The following is a 23344-nucleotide window of genomic DNA, read 5'->3' on the forward strand; positions in this document are numbered from 1 at the left end:
GTTTCCTCAGCATTATAGTTTAAATTTGTATTGGGATACAATATAATTATTTTCATTAGAGGTGTTTACCATTGTCTACTTACCAACAGCTAGAGAGTAAATTATGAGGACCCAGTGTGTGTGTATATATATATATATATATATATATATATATATATATATATATATATATATATATATATATATATATATATATATAAACAATGATTCTCTGTATACTTGAATGAACACATTGTAGGATATGGGTGTCAAAAGGGCCCAATATTGTGTGTATTTTACCAGCATTAGGCTGGTGAAGTATAAACTCCAGGGAAAAGTCTGTGTGGCTGCAGCAAGTAATGCTGTTAATTCTATTCTGGCTTACGAAAAGCTGGATAGTGGGTCCCTGGAGTGAATGGAAGAGAGCAGGGTGGGCTTCCATTCCTTGATTCAGTAAGGGTTTTCAGCTGCCAAGCTAGAGGCAGTTAACTAATTAAGCTACAGGTGAGCTGTAGTTAAAAGGAGGTGTGGAGCAACACCTCAGGGCTTCTTCCCCTGGATATCTCCTGGAGCTGGAGGAGGGTGTGGGGGCCATGTGAGGACCTTCTTAAGTTAAGGAAGGTGCCTGTGTGTAGCTGGGAAGAGAGTGATTCCCTGCTGACCTGTGTTTGAGAGAGAGCTCTAAAGGACTGGAGAGTAAAAGAGAAACCCCAGAAACCTCCCAGGAGACAAAGTGTGTATTGAGTGTGCCCAGAGAGGATTCTGGGATTTGCGGTCCTCCCAAAATCCAATGAGGGCTAAGGAAACCGTGAGTTAAAGTTAACACCAGTGAGGGTGTGAATTTGGAGTGTTAATGTTATGAGAAGCTAATGTTATCCCCAATGTGAAGCCAGTGGGCTAAAGATTTATGTTTTTGCCAAATAAAAGTCAGCAAAGCTGCATTTAAACTTAAAGGTGGTGTCAATCTCCATTCTCTGTGCTGAAAACTGTGCCGGGGCCTTGGGGTTTCGCTACCTGAAGCTCACAACATATACATGGACGGTGCCATACTGTTTCTGCAGTATATAACCATTAATTCTACAGTGCAAGTTATCTTACATGACAAAAGCATCAGGAACAACAGGATATGATTTTTTTCCTATAAATAGCAAACATGGACAAGCCCTTTTTTTAATAGATCAGGCATATATTCCCTGTATTAAACTACACTACAGTGACAGCAAACCAAGCTTTCAATAGTTTTCAGGATCACTTAAGAAACGTTGTTATCCCTTTATTTTAACAAACTAAATGCAGCAGCACATTCTACATTTCATGGCCATTCATTTCAATCAGATCAATACATCTGTAGTACAAGACTGGATGTTCATTGAGTACATATGTTCTTCATATAGCTTGTTAAAGCCACTCCAAACAGCAAGAGTCCAAGAAAAGCAAGCAGACGTGTTATATTTCATGTCCTTCTCATCTGACAAGGTAAATGCATAATAATCAATGCGCAAGCTCATTATTTTAACGGTTTTAGAGCATCAATACCAAGCCTTTGTACTAAGCTCCTTCTACACAGGTCAAGCAGTGTCCTATGGAACCAAGTGTATTTTATTGCCATCCTTTGCTAATGGACAGAATGAGTTTATTTACTAGATATACTACATCTAAACTGGGTTGCAGACATGTGTCTTGCTGATACAGAAAACATTTTGGCCCTTCCTGATGATGTTGTTGATGAAATACAGTAACAGGCGATTGCATTGACAATACCAATGACATTATCACCAGTTCAGACATTTAACCTGCTGCATCGTAACGGACGGATCAAGCCTTATCTGCAACACTTGAATACAGAAGAAAGATATAAAGGCATTGAGGGTGGCCAACTAGCTTCTATGTTACCAGTCTGAATATGATAAAAAAAATACATACACGAAGGTTGGCAACCTTACAGACCTTGAAAATCTGTGCAGAAAGACCCATACAATCCTAACAGGAGATGGTGCTGACATAAATGTGTTATTTTTATTATTTTTCAGGATACCGTTTAACCTGTAAATCCAAAGTAAACAGTTTTGTGTTTTGTTTACTTTTACTCATAATTTCCAGAAATTTGCAGAGAACTCTTATTTATGCCCAATTTCAGGCTAGGCAAAAGTACAGGAGCACAACTCTGATAGGTGCATGTGAGCTGCTGAGGTCAGCAAATAATCCCCTCTTTGCCTGTCAATAATCTTAATGTTATTTAATGGCATGGGCCTTGGCTGATGCACATGAGTGGTGATAGGCAGACCTGTATTAAGGGGCAGTTATGCCCATCAGACAAGAAGCACATTAAATCATTAAACCAATCATTAAACCCATTTCCTTCATTGATTTCACTCTGCCTTTGGTGTGTATATCGGGTTAACGTGATACTGACACTAAAAAATTATCATTTAAAATATTAATGTGCATCAAAAGTTACCTATAGCTCATGTTCGTTTTTCACTGATAGGGCTGCTTTTGTAAGTAATTGTTATATGAAGTTCCTAAACCTGACTGCTTTGCCAACCTGACTGTCCCTTCTTAACCTGTCAGTTGGGGGCACATTTACTAAGGGTCGAATTTCGAAGTGGTAAAACTTCGAAATTCAACCATCAAATTGTAGAAATTCGATAGTCAAAGTTTTTTTTGAGTGAATTTAGCTGTTTTTGATCGAATTCAAATCGTTCGATCGATTATAGAAATCATTCTAATCGAACGATTTAATCGATCGATCGAACGATTTTGAAAAAAAAACTTTGACTTCTAAAAACTTAGCTAAATACTGGCTATAGGTTCCAGGAGGTCCCCATAAGCTAACATAGCAATTCGGTCTGTGTATGGGCCCTCCATGGTTGACTCCTTAAAAACATCTGCCAGATATCTATCGAGCAGGTTTTAAAATCCTCTTGGGTGGGGACTGCATTGGCACGTTGATGTGGTACTTTCTGAAAGTCCTGCATAGGTGCATATTATAATGGGGGACAACCAGATTTGCCCTTAAATGTAGATGGGACAAATCCAGCAAAGATCTGCTCCTTCAGCAACCATGCCAAATAAACGGATCTTAATGTGTACGGCCACTTTTAAGCTTGATATCCATGGTGGCTCCTAAAGGCAAATTACTGCTAAGGCAAAGCAAATTCACCTTTGCTATCCTGTTAAAGCGTAACAACTGAACCTCACTCACTCCCAATCTTGTTTTCACAGAAGTGGGTATTATCAAATGACTGAATATGCTGTAAATTTGGAGTGCCGTCAATCTATAAACTAACTTCACATTCATGGTATAGTATATATGGAAACAGGCTTTCGTGTTATTTATAGAAACAATATTATAAAGTCCTTTAGGCCATTTCTCTTCCTGTCATCTACTTATCAGTAAGTACTGACATAATCTCAGTAAGGACGGGACACTAGGGAATAAGTGATACAGAGTTATAAGACGTCATCAGGGCAATATTACATTATTCTCTGCATTACTGCAATAAAATAAGAATCCTTTATTTTATATAACGTCTTACGAAAAAAGTTCTAACATTCTGTCTGTGTTTAAAAAAAACCTTTCTGATGATTGTTCTAGGAAATGCTTAATTTTAAATTATTGAAGTTGACAGCACCAGGTCTAACCTACTTGGTAGATGGAATCTCCTTTAAACATACAGAAAATACATTTCTGTAACAGTTTAATCTCTCTGTCCTGCACACAAGAGTGCTCTTCCATTTGTCCTTGTAGGTTGCAAACGGCACAGCAAGGAACAGTACCTCCCCATAAATATACATGGACTAAAAACGGCTGCCTAGAATGCACACATTGGACTGCATGTGGGAATTCCGCAAGCATTAAAAATACAGTTCCTCTTAACATATTTACTAAACAAAACTGACATACTGTATATCTTAAACCAAACCTGCTGAGATCTTCTTTTCATGGCTCTCAATGTAATATTGGTGCCTAATGCAGGATATTTAATGCTTGCCCACTTAAGGAAAGAACTGAATCATATCTAATTCCCTATATTGTCACAAATTATCTAGGTTTGAATTTATATGATGTGAATGTTGTAGGCATCCTGGTGCCACATGCAGAAAATGATTTTCAATGCAGCTCTTGAATGCTGATAGCTCTCAAAATAAATTGAAACATAATTAGCATGTGTTCATTTTTCCCTTTACCAATACAGGCAATCACTGAATGTCAAGTTGCCAAAACTCCAGTGTTGGATGTACCTGAAAGAACACAACCCAGGCTTCCAGGCACCAGTGATACATTGGTCCTTATTGACTAGCTGTAAAGCTGGCCATAGACGCAAAGATCTGATCGTACGAATCGAGGATTCGTACGATTTTCGGAACGTGTGTGGAGAGTCCCGACATTTTTTGTCCGCCGGAGATCGGTCGTTTGGTCGATAGGACAGGTTAGAAAATTTCTGTCGGCTGCCGATAATATCTCTGCGTGTATTGCCGATCGTACGATTTTCAGTGGGAGATTACTGTCAGGGGCAGAACATTGCGGATCTGTTCTTTAACTAATCTGACTGGTAAGACTTTGATCTGAATGGTTAGTGGCAGGTCGGGAGATGGGAAAGTCGGATCGTACGATGATTCATACGATCGGATCTTTGCATCTATGGCCAGCTTAAAAGGGCTGTGACCTGAAGCAATCAGTGACAGCTCGTTTGTTTTTATTTGTAAAGCTAAAAAAAGGTATATTTTAGCGGTCAGTACTTTAAAGGGGCAGCTAAAATCTGCCTGTGAATGGTCCTTATTGCTTGTTTTTATAAAACAGGCTGATCAGACAGCAGAGAGCACATAGACCCATCTCTTGCATTCTATAGCTAATTTGTGGATATTCTACTGTTGTTACATGCATCACATTTATCATGTATTCATTATAAGTATACTTTATTTATATTGAATGTTACATAACACTTTTCAAAGAGATTGTTTGTTTATCATTCCCATAATCCCTGCACCAACTGAGGTGCCTCTTACATTCATACAATTCTCTAAACTCTAAAGTAAATTTCTTCTAGAGCTTTTAAATGGGCAATATATCCCCTTGTTCAACATGAGTTCAATGAATAGGGCTTGTGCTGAACGTAATTTTTTAATTACAAAAAAATAAAGTTTCTAAACAGTACAAAAAAGGAAATCTGAATCGACTCCATGTTTGGTTCTTGCGAGGAAGCTAATTAGATTCCCTGTGCAAATGAACATCTGACCACAGACCAAATTCCCTTGCATAATGGATTTATGATTATCGGTGCAGTGGGAATCCAATGATCTACCTCGCTAGGGCCAAACATGGAGTAGCTTCAATTTTCCAGTTTGCCCTGTTCAGGTCAAGGAATAATAAAAAAACAGATTGTGATTAAAGCAATGGCAAAAGGTATGCTCAGCACAAGCCTTAAGGCCCCCATACACAGGCAGATATAAGGTACAAAGATTAAGTCGGCAGCTTATTGCCCAGTGTATGGTGCTCTCTGATGGGCTTCCTCAATCAATATCTGGACAAAAGTCAGCCAGATTTCGATTGGAAATGCTTAAAAACCTGACAGAACGAGGACCCGATCAGTTCGTTGATGCGGTCCTCAATTCTACTGCCCATTTTCTCCTCGTTATGGTCAAGGTGGGCATATCGGGGAGAGATCCGCTCATTTGGTGACCAAACCAGCGGATCTCCATATGTATGTCCAACTTTTTTCATTGCACTCATGTGGAACAAGGAAGACTTTTCTAAACAGTATCTTGGGACGCGTATCAATCTCTTAACACTAAAGTGATTTTCATAACATATCAGACACATATATTTGGCTTCAGGCAACGGAGAACCATGTAACAAGCCAATGATCCTAATGAATTGGCTCCACCAATAAAAACAATTATTTGAACATTGCATATCACAGCTTCAACTAATGTCAGCGTGCAGCTCGATTTTAATAAATTACATATCTGTAGTAAGCAGAATACAAAAGACACAATACATGTTAATTAGTTTCACACCAAGTAACATCTCGGGGTGAAATCTGTTGTGAAGCTCTACAATATAATCAGTGGTCTTTACAACTATAATTATGCTAATGCTAAAACACAACTTGTTATTAAGAGCATATATATTAAGTTGCAGTATTCACAGATAACGTGAAAAGAGTTTACAGTAGAAAAGGAATAATCGGGAATGCTTTGTACGCTTTGGATAAAGGCACTTAATTGCTGTACAGTCAGCCAACCCCAAAGTAAGCAGAGCAAATTAAGTGCCTGGAATAAGTTCTTCCAGTATAGTTTCACATCAGGAACAAACTGGACATTACCGTTGTTTTCTTTGTGCCTTTCCATACCTAACTTTATAGGTGTGCTCTACATTTATGCTTTCTTAGTTATCAGTCTATTTTTTACAGAGAAAAGCAAATCTGTAATGGAAAGTAGAATTACTTATTTACATAGGACTCACAAGAAACAGCAGTAGAGATATAGGATCGATTGTATGTAGGGTTGCCACAAATTGATACCACTTCAGACATTTAAGGGCAGATTTATCTAGGGTCAAATTTCAAAATTTGAAAATCGAATTCAAAAAGACCAACCGAAATTAAGTCGAAGTTTATTTTTTTTGGCCAAATAGGTTAGTTTTTGATCAATATGTCCATATTTAGCCAAAATCTAATCGTACGAATCGAAGTAATATCGCATTCGATCGAATTTGAATCAACTTTTTTTTGGGAAAAACTTCAATTTGAATGCGATATTACTTTGATTTTTCGACGTCCACCGATTGACTCCAAATAGGTTGTAGGAGGTCCCCCATAGGCTAAAACAGCAATTCGGCAGGTTTTAGATGGCAAATCTTCAAAGTCGAATTTCCAAAGAGACAGTACATGATAAATTCCAATAGTTCGAAAATTCACCTCGACCTTTGATAAATCTGCCCCTTAAAGGGGTTGTTCGCCTTCCAACATTTTCTCAGTTCAGATAGTTCACCAGAACTAAAGACTGTTTTCAATTACTTACTATTACTTATTTGTGACTGTTTCTAATATTGAAGTTAACTTTAATTTTTCAACTTTTTATGTTTTTCGTAAGCAGCTCTGGGAGGGTGGAGTCATTGAATCTGTGAACTGTTCTAAATTGATACATTAGTTGATACATTTCTTATATTTGTCCCTGCTGAGCAGAATCTCTGGGTTTCATTAAAGGCAGCTGTTAGAATTGATACAATAGTTGCTAATATTCCTAAGATGTTGCTGAGAAATGTATCAACTAATGTAGCAAATTGCAACAGTTCTGAATCTGCACCTGAATTACTGAGCTGCCAGACTCAAACACCAGAGACGGGAACATAAAACTTTCAACTTCAATTTTGGAAAAAATGGTAAAATATAAAAAATGGAAAGAAACTGAAAAAAGTCTTTATTTCTGGTGAACTGTCTGAAAACAACTCAACTGAAAAAAGGTGTTTGGAAGGTGAACAACCCCTGTCATCCAGACATAAAAAGCTGTATAATAAATGTCCTTTTTAAACTAAACATGAAACCCAAATTATTTTTTTAATTAAAACATCCGTACCTGTAATAAACTTGTTTAAAGATCTCAGCTGTCAATCATATATCATCAGCCCCTCCTCTATGCCTTAGTCATAAAGGCGATGCATGCAATTACTTTCACTTTCCATTCCGCACTTCCTAGACATCACCTGACTCTCACATTCCTCCTCCTGCCTAACAGTCTATTTTGAAGCCAGTGCATGGTCATGGGCATAAAGCAAAGCTTGCCTCAATAACAGGGTCCACAAAATGGCACTTGCCTTCTTGATGTGATTGTGAATTCCAAGACTAACATAAATTGCATATAAATAATTGATATAGTTTATGGGGCAAATTTACATGGGGCAAAATTAATCCTCGATATTCGACTGCCGAATGTAAATCCTTTGACTTAGAATATCGAAGTCGAAGGATTTAGCGCTAATCCTATGATCAAAGGAATAATCGTTCGATTGAACAATTAAATCCTTTGAATCGAACGATTCAAAGGATTTTAATCCATCGATCGAAGGATTTTCCTTAGAACAGAAAATGCTTAGGAAGCCTACGGGGACCTTCCCCATAGGCTAACATTGGCCTCGGTAGGTTTTAGGTGGTGAACTAGGGGGTCAAAGTATTTTTTAAAGAGACAGTACTTCGACTATCGAATGGTCGAATAGTCGAACGATTTTTAGTTCGTATCGTTCGATTCGAAGTCGAAGGTTGAAGTAGCCTATTCGATGGTCGAAGTAGCCAAAAAAAACATTCGAAATTCAAAGTTTTTTTCTCCTCTATTTTCCTCTATTTCTTCACTCGAGCTAAGTAAATGGGCCCCCTAAGTGAAGTTAATTATGCTTGACTAACATCATAAAATAGGATTTTGATTTCTTAGGGTGATAGGTCCCCTTCAAGCAAAAAGTGGGCTGCATCATAATTAACAAGAAACTAACACATTGTCTTCACAATTTAATATCCATGATACATTTTTGAAAATGTGGTATTCTTGAATGGAATACAGGTACTTTGATCCATTATCTGGTTCTCTCCTCTCCTTATGAATACTGTGTCTCTAGGTAGTCAGTTATTCCTTACATCGATTACAAGAAATATTCCCCAATCATCTCTTGCAATTCACAATCCTGGACAATGGTATTCGAACATATTATAGGTATTCCTTTATTTGTTTTGCTATATTTTTTCCACTGCTATTTCTTCTTTTTACTTCTGTTAAACAGACAATGGCCTCCATATTCAAATACTGTAAAATGTAAAAACACTTTCAATAAAAACCACTGTTAAAAAAAAATATAATGTCAAAATTAAATAAACCCAATAGGATTGTTTTGCCACCAATATGGATTTGTGCATCTTAGACACCAACAGTACAAAGCACTGTTTTATTATTACAGAGAAAAAGGACTCTATGGGTGATGGCCTTTGCATAATTTGGAGCTTTCTGGATAGGTTGCTGGATAACGGATCCCATGCCTGTATAGTATTTTGGAGCTTTTCAAATAATGGGTTTCCATATACTAATAGATCCCAAACATTTATTTGTCTACTGTCTACATGAATCAACATTTATATGCTACACTTTTGTTTTTTAGTATTCGTCCAAATTATTAATATACAACAATTCAGGTAGTAAAAAAAATCAAATGTCTCTTCTTACATTTGTACAGAATGAAAATATTGAGTTACAGAAGCTCTAAATGGCATGACCTTTTGTAAGATTACCATAAATAAGTACCAATATTTCACCACTGGCATTTTCTAATAATTTCAATCATTTGATAAAAGGGAGCTAAGCAACATGAGGAAAAGCTGGCATGATGCTATAACAGGCATGGATACACCACTACAATTTATCACACTGCTACTAGAATACAGAAATAGTATGACCATTTTCTCTAACATGTCACATGATATAACTGAGTATAACTGAACTAGTGAATTGCAAACATACTCCTCTTTTTCAATATTATATATATATACAGTAAGGGGCACATTTACTTAGCTCGAGTGAAGGAATAAAATAAAAAATACTTCGAATTTCAAAGTATTTTTTTGGCTATTTCTACCATTTCAAAGTATTTTTTTGGCTATTTCGACCATCGAATTGGCTACTTCGACCTTCGACTACGACTTCGAATCGAACGATTCGAACTAAAAATCATTCGACCATTCGATAGTCGAAGTACTGTCTCTTTAAAAAAAACTTCGACCACCTACTTTGCCACCTAAAACCTACCGAGCATCAATGTTAGCCTATGGGGAAGGTCCCCATAGGCTTTCTAGCTTTTTTTTGATCGAAGGAAAATCGTTCGATCGATGGATTAAAATCCTTCTATTTGAAGGATTTAATTGTTCGATAGAGCGATTATTCCTTTGAATATCACTTAATCCTTCGACTTCGATATTCGAAGTGGAAGGATTTAACTTCGACAGTCGAATATCGAGGGTTAATTAACCCTCGATATTCGACCATTAGTAAATGTGCCCCCAAGACTCAGCACTCACAGGAATTATTTTTATTGTGCAAAATCAATGTTTCGGTCACATATTCAGACCTTTATCAAGATGAAGATTCAATAAAATCATTTTAAAACACAAGTGGAGTGCTGGTCCAATCTGAACTTTGTGTATATATATATATATATATATATATATATATATATATATATATATATATATATATAATACACAAAAGCCATGAATATCCTGTAAATTATATCCTTATAAACGGTGAGTAGTGATGTCATCAGTTATAAACGGTGAGAAGTGATGTAATTTCTGTCACATGACTCACTAAAATTTGTGTATTATAATAAATAAAGTACCCCCAATTGTAAAATATGAGGATATTATAAGTTACCTCGGAGTTCCATGACCTGTATAAAAACACTCGGCCTTCGGCCTCGTGTTTTTATATGGTCATGAAACTCCTCGGTAACTTATAATATCCTTATATTTTACAAGAGGGGGTACTTTATTCACTATATTATATATATATATTATTCACAGTCCATGAAAGCACTCACAGCGAACGCCATCCAGCGTGTATCAAAACATTATTTATTGGTGCATGGTGTATCAACGTGTTTCGGCTCACCAATAAATAATGTTTTGATACACGCTGGATGGCGTTCGCTGTGAGTGCTTTCATGGACTGTGAATAATAAGTATTGATTGGTTAGCACCCAGCAACTGGCTAAGTGAATGGTGAGTGCCGATTATCTCTACGTGTGTGTATATATATATATATATATATATATATATATATTATATCAGGAGCAGTTCATATAAACATATAAACCCAACACAAAGCCCTCCAACTGGTGAGGTTTCTTCAACGAAGAAACACAACTCATCTATTGGCATATCCCAACTATACAATGGCTGCCGGAGATTACTATAAACTCTTGCTGACAGATGCAAGAAGGCTGTGAGTTTGGCCTCCTTTCCCTCATGCATGGGTGGCACTTACAAATCAGCCCGCCTGTAAAATAGGTCAAAGTGAAATTCCTGCAGTGAGAGATTATGGCTATGCACTGTGGCTGGGAAACCATGGATATGAATCAAGCTAGAAAATCATGTGAGAAAAGAAGGAGGACCTTTAGATTTATTCCAGATGCGATGCAAATCACAAACAGAAGCATTTCTTTATTTAAACTCAAACCAAAATAAATGTATCATCGTCTGGTTAACTACACTTGATATTTTGACATTTTGGTCGCAACACCCCTGTTATTATGTGTTGGAATAAGTCCCTATGACAGCATGTAGCTCAAGCTGAAATAATTGGGAAACAACGAAGGCTGCAGTTTGGTTCCTCAGAAGCAGCATGGAAAAAAGAAAGGGCTGTGATTCAACTTCTTGCTAAAAATTTCTTTATTTCTATTTCAGGAAGGTCTTCCCCAGAGTAATTATGCTTATAGCATCAGGGATTATACTTTTTCTTATTAACACCCAGGGGAATAAGCAGCATAATAAGCAGAAAAATATAATAGAAAGAAGTCTGTGCACTGCAAATATTACAACTGCAATCGTTGCTTATACCAGACTCACCAGATAAGCACAGACCTTACTGTATTTCCCACAAGCACTAACAGCAGCCTATGGGCCCAGGGTAATATTGGTGCCTGTTCTTGCCCTCCCCATATAGACCACCAGTTTATCATCAATGACGTGGAGACAATGGACAGAGGTGATTGAGACATGGGGCTAATATAAGTCAGGAAGGGCAGTGAGCAAAGTGCAATAGTCATGTTTTTTTCCCACAATGCAGATTTTCAGCATCAGTGCAATTGCAAGGGGCCAATGTGCTTGACACATCAGGTTCACAAAATTTAACATTTTGCATTTTAGGGACAGCACCAAAGCAGCATCAATAGGCACAGCAGAGCTCAATTCAGAATAGAAGGCAGGAAGGACTGAGCGGCACAAAGTGCAACTATTAAGTACAATGAGCAAATTTTGATGCAAATACCTTTAAAGGAGAAGGAAAGGCTAAAATTAAGTAAGTTTAACTAGAAAGGTCTATAATACACAAGTAAACCCTCGAAGTAATGCTGCTCTGAGTCCTCTGTCAAAAGAAACACAGCATTTCTTTCCTTCTGTTGTGTACACATGGACTTCTGTATTGGACTTCCTGTTTTCAGCTTAAACCTCCTGGGCTAGGGCTTGAGCATGCTCAGTTTGCTTCTCTCTCTCTCTCTTCCCCCCTCCCTGCGGTTATCAGTGCCCAGAGCTATGAGTGAGCAGGGAAAAACTCAGGAAGGAAGTGATGTCACACCAAGCTAATATGGCAGCTGCTATCCTAAACAAACAGAGAGAGCTTCTAGAGCAGTTTACTCAGGTATGGAAACGCATTCTACAGAATAACTATAGTGTTATAGCTTGCACTATTGCGGCTAATCTATTGGCTTCGGTAGCTTTCCTTCTCCTTCAATGAAAGTTGTTTTACATGCAACTGACTGCTGGAAAATTGTAGGGGCCGTATCTGCACTTTAAGCCCTATAGTTTTATGATTCCCAGAAAGTATTTCATAGGCCTTCAATTAAACTTTTTTTTAACTTGCAAGAAGGGCATTCATGGAAGAGTTTTTTTTATTACGACCTCCATTAAGTAAACTAAGCCCTAAGTGGTTTACTTTGTTAAAAGAATCACAATTTCAAAAGTATATATCTGAGTAGATCCATTCCTATATGAGGTTATCACACAGCCAGAGAAACATACTCTCCCATATTCTTCAGCAAACTGAGGGCCTGTTCCCTGACTCTATAGGGGTCAGCAATCCATCTATACGGGTCTGAAAGAAGTGCAAGTTACAAAAGGTCCTCTGCACTTAACCCATTATCAATATATATATATATATATATATATATATATATATATATATATATATATATATATATATATATATATATATATATTGATAATGGTTTGAGTGCAAGGGACCTCTTGTATTTATCTATATTCATTTTGTGGTCATAGCCTCATTGCAACCTTGCTTAATGGTTTTAAACATGAGTGGTGAGCACAACCTTCCCGAACTATGTTGTACATAAGAAATATGGGCAGGGGTGTAACAACAGCGTGCAGGAGTCCCTATGTGCGCCAGGCCCTACAATTATTCTTCTGGCAGGGGGGCCCGGCACACATAGGGACTCCTATGTGCACCTCAACCCACTGCAGAGACAAAGAAATTCCTTTAACTTGATGGAAGGTGGATACAATGCATTCCCTCATGTAAAACAGAAAAGGTGACAATGAGGCAGATTTATCAATATGCGCGATTAGAGTTTACTGTAGAAAACCTCACACACTTTCTATTCATTCCTATGGGATTTTTAAAAGTGTATTAATAAATAGGTGAACCTTAGGGGCCGATTCACTAAATTCGAGTGAAGGATTCGAAGTAAAAAAACTTCGAGTTTCGAAGTATATTTTGGGCTAGTTCGACCATCGAATGGGCTACTTCGACCTTTGACTACGACTTCGAATCGAAGGATTCGAAGTAAAAATCGTTCGACTATTCGACCATTCGATAGTCGAAGTACTGTCTCTTTAAAAAAAACTTCAACCCCCTAGTTCGGCAGATAAAAGCTACCGAAGTCAATGTTAGCCTATGGGGAAGGTCCCCATAGGCTTGCCTAAGTTTTTTTGATCGAAGGATATTCCTTCGATCGTTGGATTTAAATCCTTCGAATCGTTTGATTCAAAGGATTTAATCGTTCGATCGAAGGATTATTCCTTCGATCGTTCGATCGCAGAATTTGTGCTAAATCCTACGACTTCGATATTCGAAGTCGAAGGATTTCAATTCCTAGTCGAATATCGAGGGTTAATTAACCCTCGATATTCGACCCATAGTGAATCAGCCCCCTAGAGTTCACTAATGTCACATTTTGATAAATTTTAAATAATTTAGGTTGTAAACACTTAATAAGGGGCAGATTTATCAAAATGTGAGTTTAGAGCTTAAATAAAAACTCACCTACGTTCTATTCATTCCTATGGGATTTTTAGAACCGTATTTATCAGATGGTGATTTCTAACTTTGACCCATTGATGAATACAGTTCTAAAAATCCCATAGGAATGAATAGAACGTGGGTGAGTTTTTATTTATTAAGCTCTAAACTCACATTTTGATAAATCTGCCCCTAATCGAACTAAATGGTAAATGTGGGTTTCAGGTATAAATACATTTGTGGTTGGTAAATCCCTTAAAAAAAGAAAAAACAGCTACAATTCTTAAACAAGTTTTAAGAGCTATAATTAATAATAAATGAATAATTCCATTCTCGTTGCCATTTTTATGAGCAATTCAATTAGTACATATCGGGATTGTTACTGAGTATCCAAGAACCAGTCTCTAATACTAGCAATGTGCCATTATTTGAAACTTTATGTAAAGCTCTTGGGTTAATCCCAAAAAGCATCTGCAGAGATCTATTATCTATTAGAGTGTAGAATACTAGTCTCTTCATGGTGCTTATTCGAGGTTACCTATGCATGTTTTACGCCAGTGATATCTGTTATAAAGAAAATATCTTATATATGTTTTTACCTGTCACCACACTGGGAATTTTAGACAGGAAGCTTTTGACTGTTCGGATTGGTACCCCACCAGCTTTATCATCTTGCATCCGTGTGATAATATCTTCTATCTAAAATAAAAAAAAACACACATATTATATGAATCGCCCAGAGAGCAACACACAAGAGAAGATTTGGAAAGCCTGTCCCATTATCCCACAACCCAGCAATATAAAGTGACAATAACTTGGGTAGCAAGCCGTAGCTTGATTTATTAACATTGTCAACTATATTAATATAATCCAGATCATCATAATGCAACCAATCTTGGGTTTTTAAGAAGTTTGCAAATAAATGAACCTAAATAAATAAATACTAGCCACTTACCGCTGCATAGAACAGCATTGCTAGCACAGGTTAAAATAAATTAACATTAAACACTTCACCATTTGAAAAACACAATTTTACAGTGGGTGACTTTTCCTGTTTTGGGCTTATTGGAGAGCCTCATACACAGGCAGATAAGCTGTCAAATTGATCTGAAGGACGTGACTCAGCATCTTAAATCTGCCTGTGTAGGCCACCTCTAGACAGTCAAAAATGTATTGGTCCTATGAGAGGATGTTCAGGCCTTTATGAACAACCCAGTTGGGACATAGTTCTACTGTTTACTCTTTACTAAGGTGAATTAAAGGCAAAACAGACACAGAAATGCTTCCAAAATGTTCCCTTTGTTTTTGCTCCATACCCAAGTTTTACAGTTTTCCTCAGCCAATTTTGCCCCAGCATTCCCATCTGCTATGTTATGGCAAATAGAGCACTGTAAAGTTTATAGAACTCTACATTCCACATGATGAATTCTTACATTTGTCTCCCTTTTGTGATCATTTATTTGCCGTTTTTACAAAAGTTCCTGCCAAACATTTTTCAGTTGTGTGCTGATAAATTACTTTTAAGTATGAACCAGTGAAACTGAAACTTTGCAAAATTTACCAAATAATTTCTACATATTTAAATATGGAAGCAGTCTGTTAGTTTAATGAATGCTAACTGACACAGTATAGTGCTGCAAAATCTGCTAATAAAATGTTTTTGCCTCTACAGATTTCCAAAGAGAAGATATATATGATACATGTCATCACACTCAATTTATGCTGAAGAAGGTGGAGAAGTTATAGTTGCATAGTTTGGGCTCTGTCTTCCAAATATAAACGGCATAGAATTTACATAAAACTGCACTGTGTTTCAAAATAATTAGTAGGTACCAAAAAGGAGATATTCTGGAAAGCATCCAAAGGTAGCATTTATAAAATGAAATGCCAGTAAATGCACTTTTATATAGCTTTCATTCTGCTATTGCATAGCCACTCCGAGGCAGACAGCGTACTAAAGTCACAATATAAGATTGATAAGAGCTAGCAATTTTACTAAAATGTTCAATCTTGACTTTGTAAACAGAAACATCTTCCTAATAACTAATAATAGTCACTCAAAGAGCGCCATTTGGTGAATTCCTTTCAGTGCTTTCACAATAAGAGAAGAAATCATATGCTATTAATTCCACGGCTACTTTTATTTTTTACTGCTTTTTATTTTCATTTTATAAAGCAAAATATTTTCTGTTCTATTCTGCTCTGAAAAGAACAAGCATTATTTCATGTAAACATTTAACAGTACATTGGGGGATATTCACAAACATTTGGGGGCCGATTCACCAAGGGTCGAATATCGAGGGTTAATTAACCCTCGATATTCGACTGGGAATTAAAATCCTTCGACTTCGAATATCGAAGTCGAAGGATTTTAGCGCAAATAGTTCGATCGAACGGTCGAAGGATTATTACTTCGATCGAACTAAATAATCCTTCGAATCGAACGATTCAAAGGATTTTAATCCAACGATCGAAGGAATATCCTTCGATCAAAAAAACTTAGGAAAGCCTATGGGGACCTTCCCCATAGGCTAACATTGAGTTCGGTAGCTTTTAGATGGCGAACTAGGGGGTCGAAGTTTTTTCTTAAAGAGACAGTACTTCGACTATCGAATGGTCGAATAGTCGAACGATTTTTAGTTCGAAGCCTTCGATTCGAAGTCGTAGTTGAAGGTCGAAGTAGCCCATAAAACACTTCGAAATTCGACGTTTTTTTACTTCGAATCCTTCATTCGAAGTTAGTGAATCGGCCCCTTGTACTCTGTAGCATATAGTCCTTACTGGCCTCTTTGCTACATACATTACAATTGCTGTCTATTTCCCTTTGTGGAACTACTGAGTTGGTCATGCTCTGTCTTCAAGAGACTGGACTCTTGGGTGTCCTGTTTCTAGCACAGACAGCTCACCTCAACAAAAAAGTATGGCAGAAATGCTTCCTCTTATGTTTATGGTTTCTCTACCAATCCAAGGCAACCATAGTCTTCTTTTTTTCTGATTCACTGCACATACTCTGTGCTGCTGTCACTTACTGAGGTTCAGGGCCTACTCATATTGTACAGAATATATACACATTATAAAATTTACTATACAACCATGATACCTAATTATTTCAGATCCACATGGGACCATATAAACCAGAATTGATTACTAAAGAGCCCCTCCCTATACCATTATCATGTATAAAGCATGTGTTTTTCCAGTCGATCTTAGCAACACTTTGTGTAGCTACACCCAAATTAACACCATTCCTGGCACCATACTCTACCTGCCCTATGCTCCCTGTATGTGCAATACTCTGCCTGCCCTATGCTCCATGTGTGTGCCATACTCTGCCTGCCCTATGCTCCCTGTGTGTGCCATACTCTGCCAACCCTATGCTCCATGTGTGTGCCATACTCTGCCTGCCCTATGCTCCCTGTGTGTGCCATACTCTGCCTGCCCTATGTTCCATTTGTGTGCCATCCTTTGCCTGCCCTATGCTGCCTGTATGTGCCATACTCTGCCTGCCCTATGCTCCCTGTGTGTGCCATACTCTGCCTGCCCTATGCTCCCTGTGTGTGAAATACTCTGCCTGCCCTATGTTCCTTGTGTGTGCCATACTCTGCCTACCCTATGCTCCCTGTGTGTGCCATACTCTGTCTGTCCTATGTTCCCTGTGTATGCCATACTCTGCTTGCTCGATGCTCCCTGTGTGTGTGCCCTACTCTGTCTGTCCTATATTCCATGTGTGTGCCATATTCTGCCTGCCCTATGCTACCTGCTACCTGTATGTGCGATACTCTGCTTGCCCTATGCTCCCTGTATGTGCCATATTCTGCCTGCCCTATGCTACCTGTATGTGCGATACTCTGCCTGCCCTATGCTCCCTGTATGTGCCATACTCTGCCTGCCCTATGCGCAATACTCTTCCTGCCTTATGAACAATATTCTGCCTGCCCTATGCTCCCTGTCTGTGCCCTACTTTGCCTGCCCTATGCTCCGTATGTGCCATGATACTCTGCCTGCCCTACGCTACCTGTGGGACGTGAGCCTGGTAGGGTTTGTTTTGGGGGTTTGTTAGCATTTGGCAATTGTTGTTAAGGGCTTCTAAAGTGTTTAATCATGTGCTGGGGGCCGGGGGATGTTTTATCCACAGGAGATGAGGAATAGTAATGTGCAGGCCAGCCCCGCACATGTCATCGGCGGGGCAGCATGGGTCTATAAAAGGAACCCTGTAGTCAGGTTCAGGTGGGCACGGGTGGAGGGTGGGTGGCAGGTGTGTCGGGAAAAACCCGACCCACAAATCACTAATGAGGAGGCATATGGATTTAAGGGTATGTCTTATTAAAGATGAGTGACATCCCTGCAGTGAGCACCAACCATTTGGTTTCTTGGTGTGCTGCCACAATTAATATGGACATGGTCTTAAAAGTTTTTGTGGTAACATGGGTGTGGTTTAAAGTGGGTGTGGTTTAAAAACAGGGAGTAGTCAACGCTGGCTTACATTATCGTCCCTCCACCAGCGATCTAAGTCACTTTCACATTCACACACACACTGGGGCTCATTTATAAACACAGGGCAAATTTGCAACCAATCATTGCTCAACCTGCTATTGCTATGGGTTACTGTCCATGTGCAAATTTGCCCTGTGTTTAGAAAAGAGCCTCGCTATGTTTAATTGTATCAGGAGCCAATTAACTTCCCTGTATAGAAAAAATTCTTTGAGAATACACAGTAATGTTATAAGAGGATGTTTGCAATTGGACTTTTATTCTCAGTTGGACTTTTTTAGGCTAAAGATAAATAGATATAGATAAATAGAAGAGAGTCTGAATTGAAGGCTAATAAAGAACAGTAACAGTAATAATAACAATAAAAATCTAGCCTGGAATCAGTCTGTTGTATGCCTGTGGCATGTTGGTGTTGATCCAGCAAGACAGCATTTTAAATGTAAAGTTAGGGTGAGGCAAAATGTAAAAGGAAATAAGAAAACAGAAGGACAATTGCAAATGATCTCATCATATCAAAGTATACATCAGAATAATTGTTGCAGCATCTTCCCCTTTAATATATATTAGATGGTTGGCTGGGGGTGGGGGTCTTTGTCTAATTTAGATAAGAGAGTGCAAGACATAAAAGCATTGGCTAAAGCAGAAAAACAAGTCTTATTAACACAGAAATATATTATTTATAAAATCTGCAGCATGGCAGGATATAACGCAGCACTATTAAAGCTTGTGTAAAACAAATGAAAATGTAAAAAGGGCTAATTATGCGATGATGGCGTCGCTTTAAGCCAACAAAATGCTCCAGAAATACTGTAATTGAATGGGCAGAGCACTTACGGCAAAACTTGTACTTGCTGATGACTCTGAAGAAGCTGTGTTATTGCAAATTATTAAGACTAACACAGGATGGAAATATATCACTCAAAGCATCTAAAACATCAAATATTAATGTTCCTAGGACTCTATGGGTAATTATGCTGGCTCTTATATTTTGGTAGGTCGTTAAGGGGACATGTCCCACTTTCCATTTATAATCTCTGGCCCAAAATGGAAAGTGCAAATATAAAATGTTTTGTAAGACAATTATTCCTACATTATTCTCTTGTGTTGGCCTATGACACACAGGGATATTTTTTGTATATTTATGAAAAAGTAAAATTAGAGTATCAAAAAGACAAAATTCTTCCACTGCCACCACCAACTGCGTTCAAACAGAATTACCTAAAAGCTCCATTTGCTAGTAAAAGCAATCGGAGAAGCCTGTGGGCATTTTGCAGGCACCTAAAGACATGGCAGACAAAACACCTTAGATCACCCAGCCTTTCATAAGCCTAAAAAAAAAAAATTGAAAATCTGGTTCTGTTTGGGCACTGCCAGGAGTCTGAAAAGTGGAATTCCAGCAGCAAACTTTAGTTGGTGGTTAAGGCTTGAAGACTGTCATTATAGATAGACAGACAGTACAGTGAACTGGCAAGAATGGGAGTAAGCGTGTCACAAGAGACATGTTTAAGGCAGTTGTTGGCAAATCAGAGAGGCTTACATGTGTGAAGGTAACAAAAAAAAACAGTAAGTAGGTAGTGGATGTATAAGTCTGGCAGGAACAGTCATTATGGGCTAGAGTGGTGACAGTCTGTGGGAGAACAGCCAATTAACAGTTAAGGAAAAGGAAAAGGAAAGGAATAACACAATCATAGAATGTGCTAGGATTTTGATGGTTTCTGACCACCGCGCTCAATAATTAACTTGCAGGTAAGCTAATAGAGCTGGCAATTATTCATTTATTTCCTTTCTTGCTTTTGCACAAGTGAAACACGCAGATATGCATACATGGCCATGGATGGGATACCTTACAGCCATTTATCTGGACTGTACAATTGGCTGATACAATCTGTTGATTCCTCAGTATTCACAACTGACAATACCTCTCTGTGGCCACATTCATTTTAATATTTTATAGTAATCAACTATTAATCCAGAATTAGTCCGCGAAAGCTGAACATCTTCCAACAAGACTAGACCTGTAAAATCAGCATTTAACCGGGGGCCATTCATCAACTTGCGTTCTCTATGGATCACTGAAATTCCTTTTGCAAACCTACCATCACTGTGGCTATCTTTCCACCCTTTGCAAGATGATCCATAGAGACAAATGATGATTAGTAATTAGTTTTGCCATTCCTTTGATTCCGTTACTGATCTGATAATTGAAAGTGTCTTCTTTTTAAGGAATTCGGGTCTAACTTACTGTACGGCAGATTTGCATGTTTTTCTTTACGAAGGCAACAGCATTTTCAGTGAAACTGACGACTGAAACTAATTATAGCACTTTTTTTTTTTAAACTACAGTGTTTTACTGCTTATATACAGTATGACCCAGCCACATAAATGGCAAATATCAAAAAGTCTAAGATGTTGATAATCATATAGATAGAGGGAGAGATGAACAAAGAGAATGATAGATAGCAAAATAGATGGATAGATAGGTGCACAAAGGTCAACAAAGGACAATACCTTCATACTCATATTGGCAGTTGCAAAACACATATTAGGTAATATTGTAAAGGGTACAACGTTTGATCCAACAACTCCCAATCAGATGCTTCTGCTGATCAGTTGCTTCATATTACTACAAATAAATGAAACTTTCTATCCTGAGTTTTGGTATCAGTAGCTGTTTTATTTTATTACTGGCTAAAGGATTTACAACTGTTTCTTAAAATCAAATGTATCTGCCAGTACAGCTCCTTCAGAGATATAATTCCACATCATTAAGTTTGCTCACTGTAAAAAAAAACCTTTTCATACCATAAGAAGCAGCCTTCTTTGTTATAATGTCAAGGATATGCCCTTGTGTCCCCTGAAATGATGTACTGGAAAATAAAGAGAGACTACGGTTTGGTCCTCTTATATATTTATACATACTGTAGTTATTATATCCCCCCTTAAGCGCCTCTTCTCCAGTGTCAACAATCCCTACATCACCAGTCTTTCTTCATAACTGAGATCTTCCATACTCTTTACCAGCTTAGTTGCCCTTCTCTGTACCCTCTCTAATACAATAATGTCCTGTTTGAGCACTGGAGACCATAACAGCGCAGCATATTCTAGATGGGGCTTTACCAGCGATCTGAACATTTGACGAATAACCTCCTAATCCCATGAATATATGCCCCTTTTTATATAGACAAAATTGTGCTGGCCCCAAAGATGCCAACCATAAAATGTCAAATCTTTTGAGAATTAGCGGTGCTGTGCATGCACACAATGCACCGTGATGTCACTAAGTGCTCACTGTGAATGTGCATAGTACTTTTGCATGTACAGTGAACATTCAAATGGGATACATCAAAAACCAGGGGAATCCATTTTAGTACCAGGGGAGAATGTTTAAAATCCATTACTCTGGAAAAAAAAACAGGAGAGTTGACAGCTATGTGACCCTTGCTATTGCTGACTGGCATTGTTAGATACAGCTAAGTTTACTATTCATTAGTACTTCTAGTTTCTTTAAGGATGGCTTGCCAAGTGCCATAACCTTACATTTATCAAAATGGAATACATGAATCTACCAACAGCTGAACAGAACATGAGTCTGTCAAGAAACTCCTGCAAGAATATTACAACTTGGATAATGCAGTAGTTCTGCATGATAAATTAACTGGTAAATGCAGATGAACTGATGAAACAAAAGTGAACACTAACAGAACACTATGATACACCAGAATGTTTAAAAATGGACCATAGATTCATTAGAAAATGATCATTGGCAACCACTTTGTGCTCCATGTAAAAATAGCCCTAAGACCAAAAGATTTCCATTTAGAAAACACTGTTTAATGGTACAGATACAGTCTAATAATTCAGAGCTATAAATCCTTGTTCCATGATGTTGCACTTATGAGATCTATAAATGATGGCTATGAATTAGACGGTATCTGTGGTCTGCAACCTGTCACAGCAGAGTGAATGCTACCTGCTTAATTGTAGAACTGGAGCATAATGATAAATTGTTATACTGTAACAGTAAGCCCAGTTTATATTAGAGTTATGTTGTTTCATGAGTTAATAAGGGTTCTGGCTAAGATTGCATAATAATAATAATAATAATAATAATGTAAAATGTGCACATTCAGGCCATTACTCCTGCTGCACAGTTTAGAGAAGGATAGGAGGGACACATTCTGATAACCTGACACTGAGTCACTGATTGCACAGACGGTCAAAGAGGCCCCTCCGCACTGCAAACATTACCAGATGAAACCGTTTCCATGGTAACCGCTGTACGATTTTTTTTTTTTCATTTACAGATTACAGATTCCACCTAAACAGAGAGAGAGAGAGAGAGAGAGAGAGAGAGAGAGAGAGAGAGAGAGAGAGAGAGAGAGAGAGAAGCTGCTCTCATTGTATCACGGTGCTACCCTATGTGAAAACACTAATAACTGCGGTTATATCATCTGAAAAGGCAGAATAAAGAGAAGGCCTTACAAGGGCTTTAGCCAAGCAATTACATTTTATACAGGCAATTAAACTGTCAAACACAGTCAGACACTGTACCACACACAGAAGAAAAGGACATTAGGACAATCGTTATCAAGACAATCATTACAAGTGATGTATGCGTCAGGGGAAAACTTAACTAGCACCCAACACTAATCCACAAAAATGTGTAGGACCACTTCCCAGCCAGTGCCCATATCTTCTCACTCTGTACCCTACGTCTGTGTGTGCCTCTGGTTCCAAGATAGGGAATCTTCAGGCACAGAAGAGGAGTGTACTTCTCCAGTCTGACCCACGCCCAACCTTCTGTGCAGATCTCAATAAAACACTACAAACATTTAGCACATTTGCTGCTGTGAGTGCCATC

At 38.0% G+C, this 23344-nt stretch overlaps 1 protein-coding gene across 4 annotated transcripts in view; it reads right to left on the reverse strand.

Moving 5' to 3' along the window:
- Window positions 1–23344, reverse strand: part of rgs6.L (regulator of G-protein signaling 6 L homeolog) — a 227755-nt gene that overhangs the window by 90151 nt on the left and 114260 nt on the right. For all 4 annotated transcript variants that reach the window (XM_041571900.1, XM_041571899.1, XM_041571901.1 and 1 more), the window contains 1 exon segment: window positions 14592–14691. In XM_041571900.1, coding sequence (XP_041427834.1) covers window positions 14592–14691 — 100 coding nt within the window.

Source organism: Xenopus laevis, chromosome 8L (assembly GCF_017654675.1).
Source record: "Xenopus laevis strain J_2021 chromosome 8L, Xenopus_laevis_v10.1, whole genome shotgun sequence".
NCBI classification, from domain to species: Eukaryota; Metazoa; Chordata; class Amphibia; order Anura; family Pipidae; genus Xenopus; species Xenopus laevis.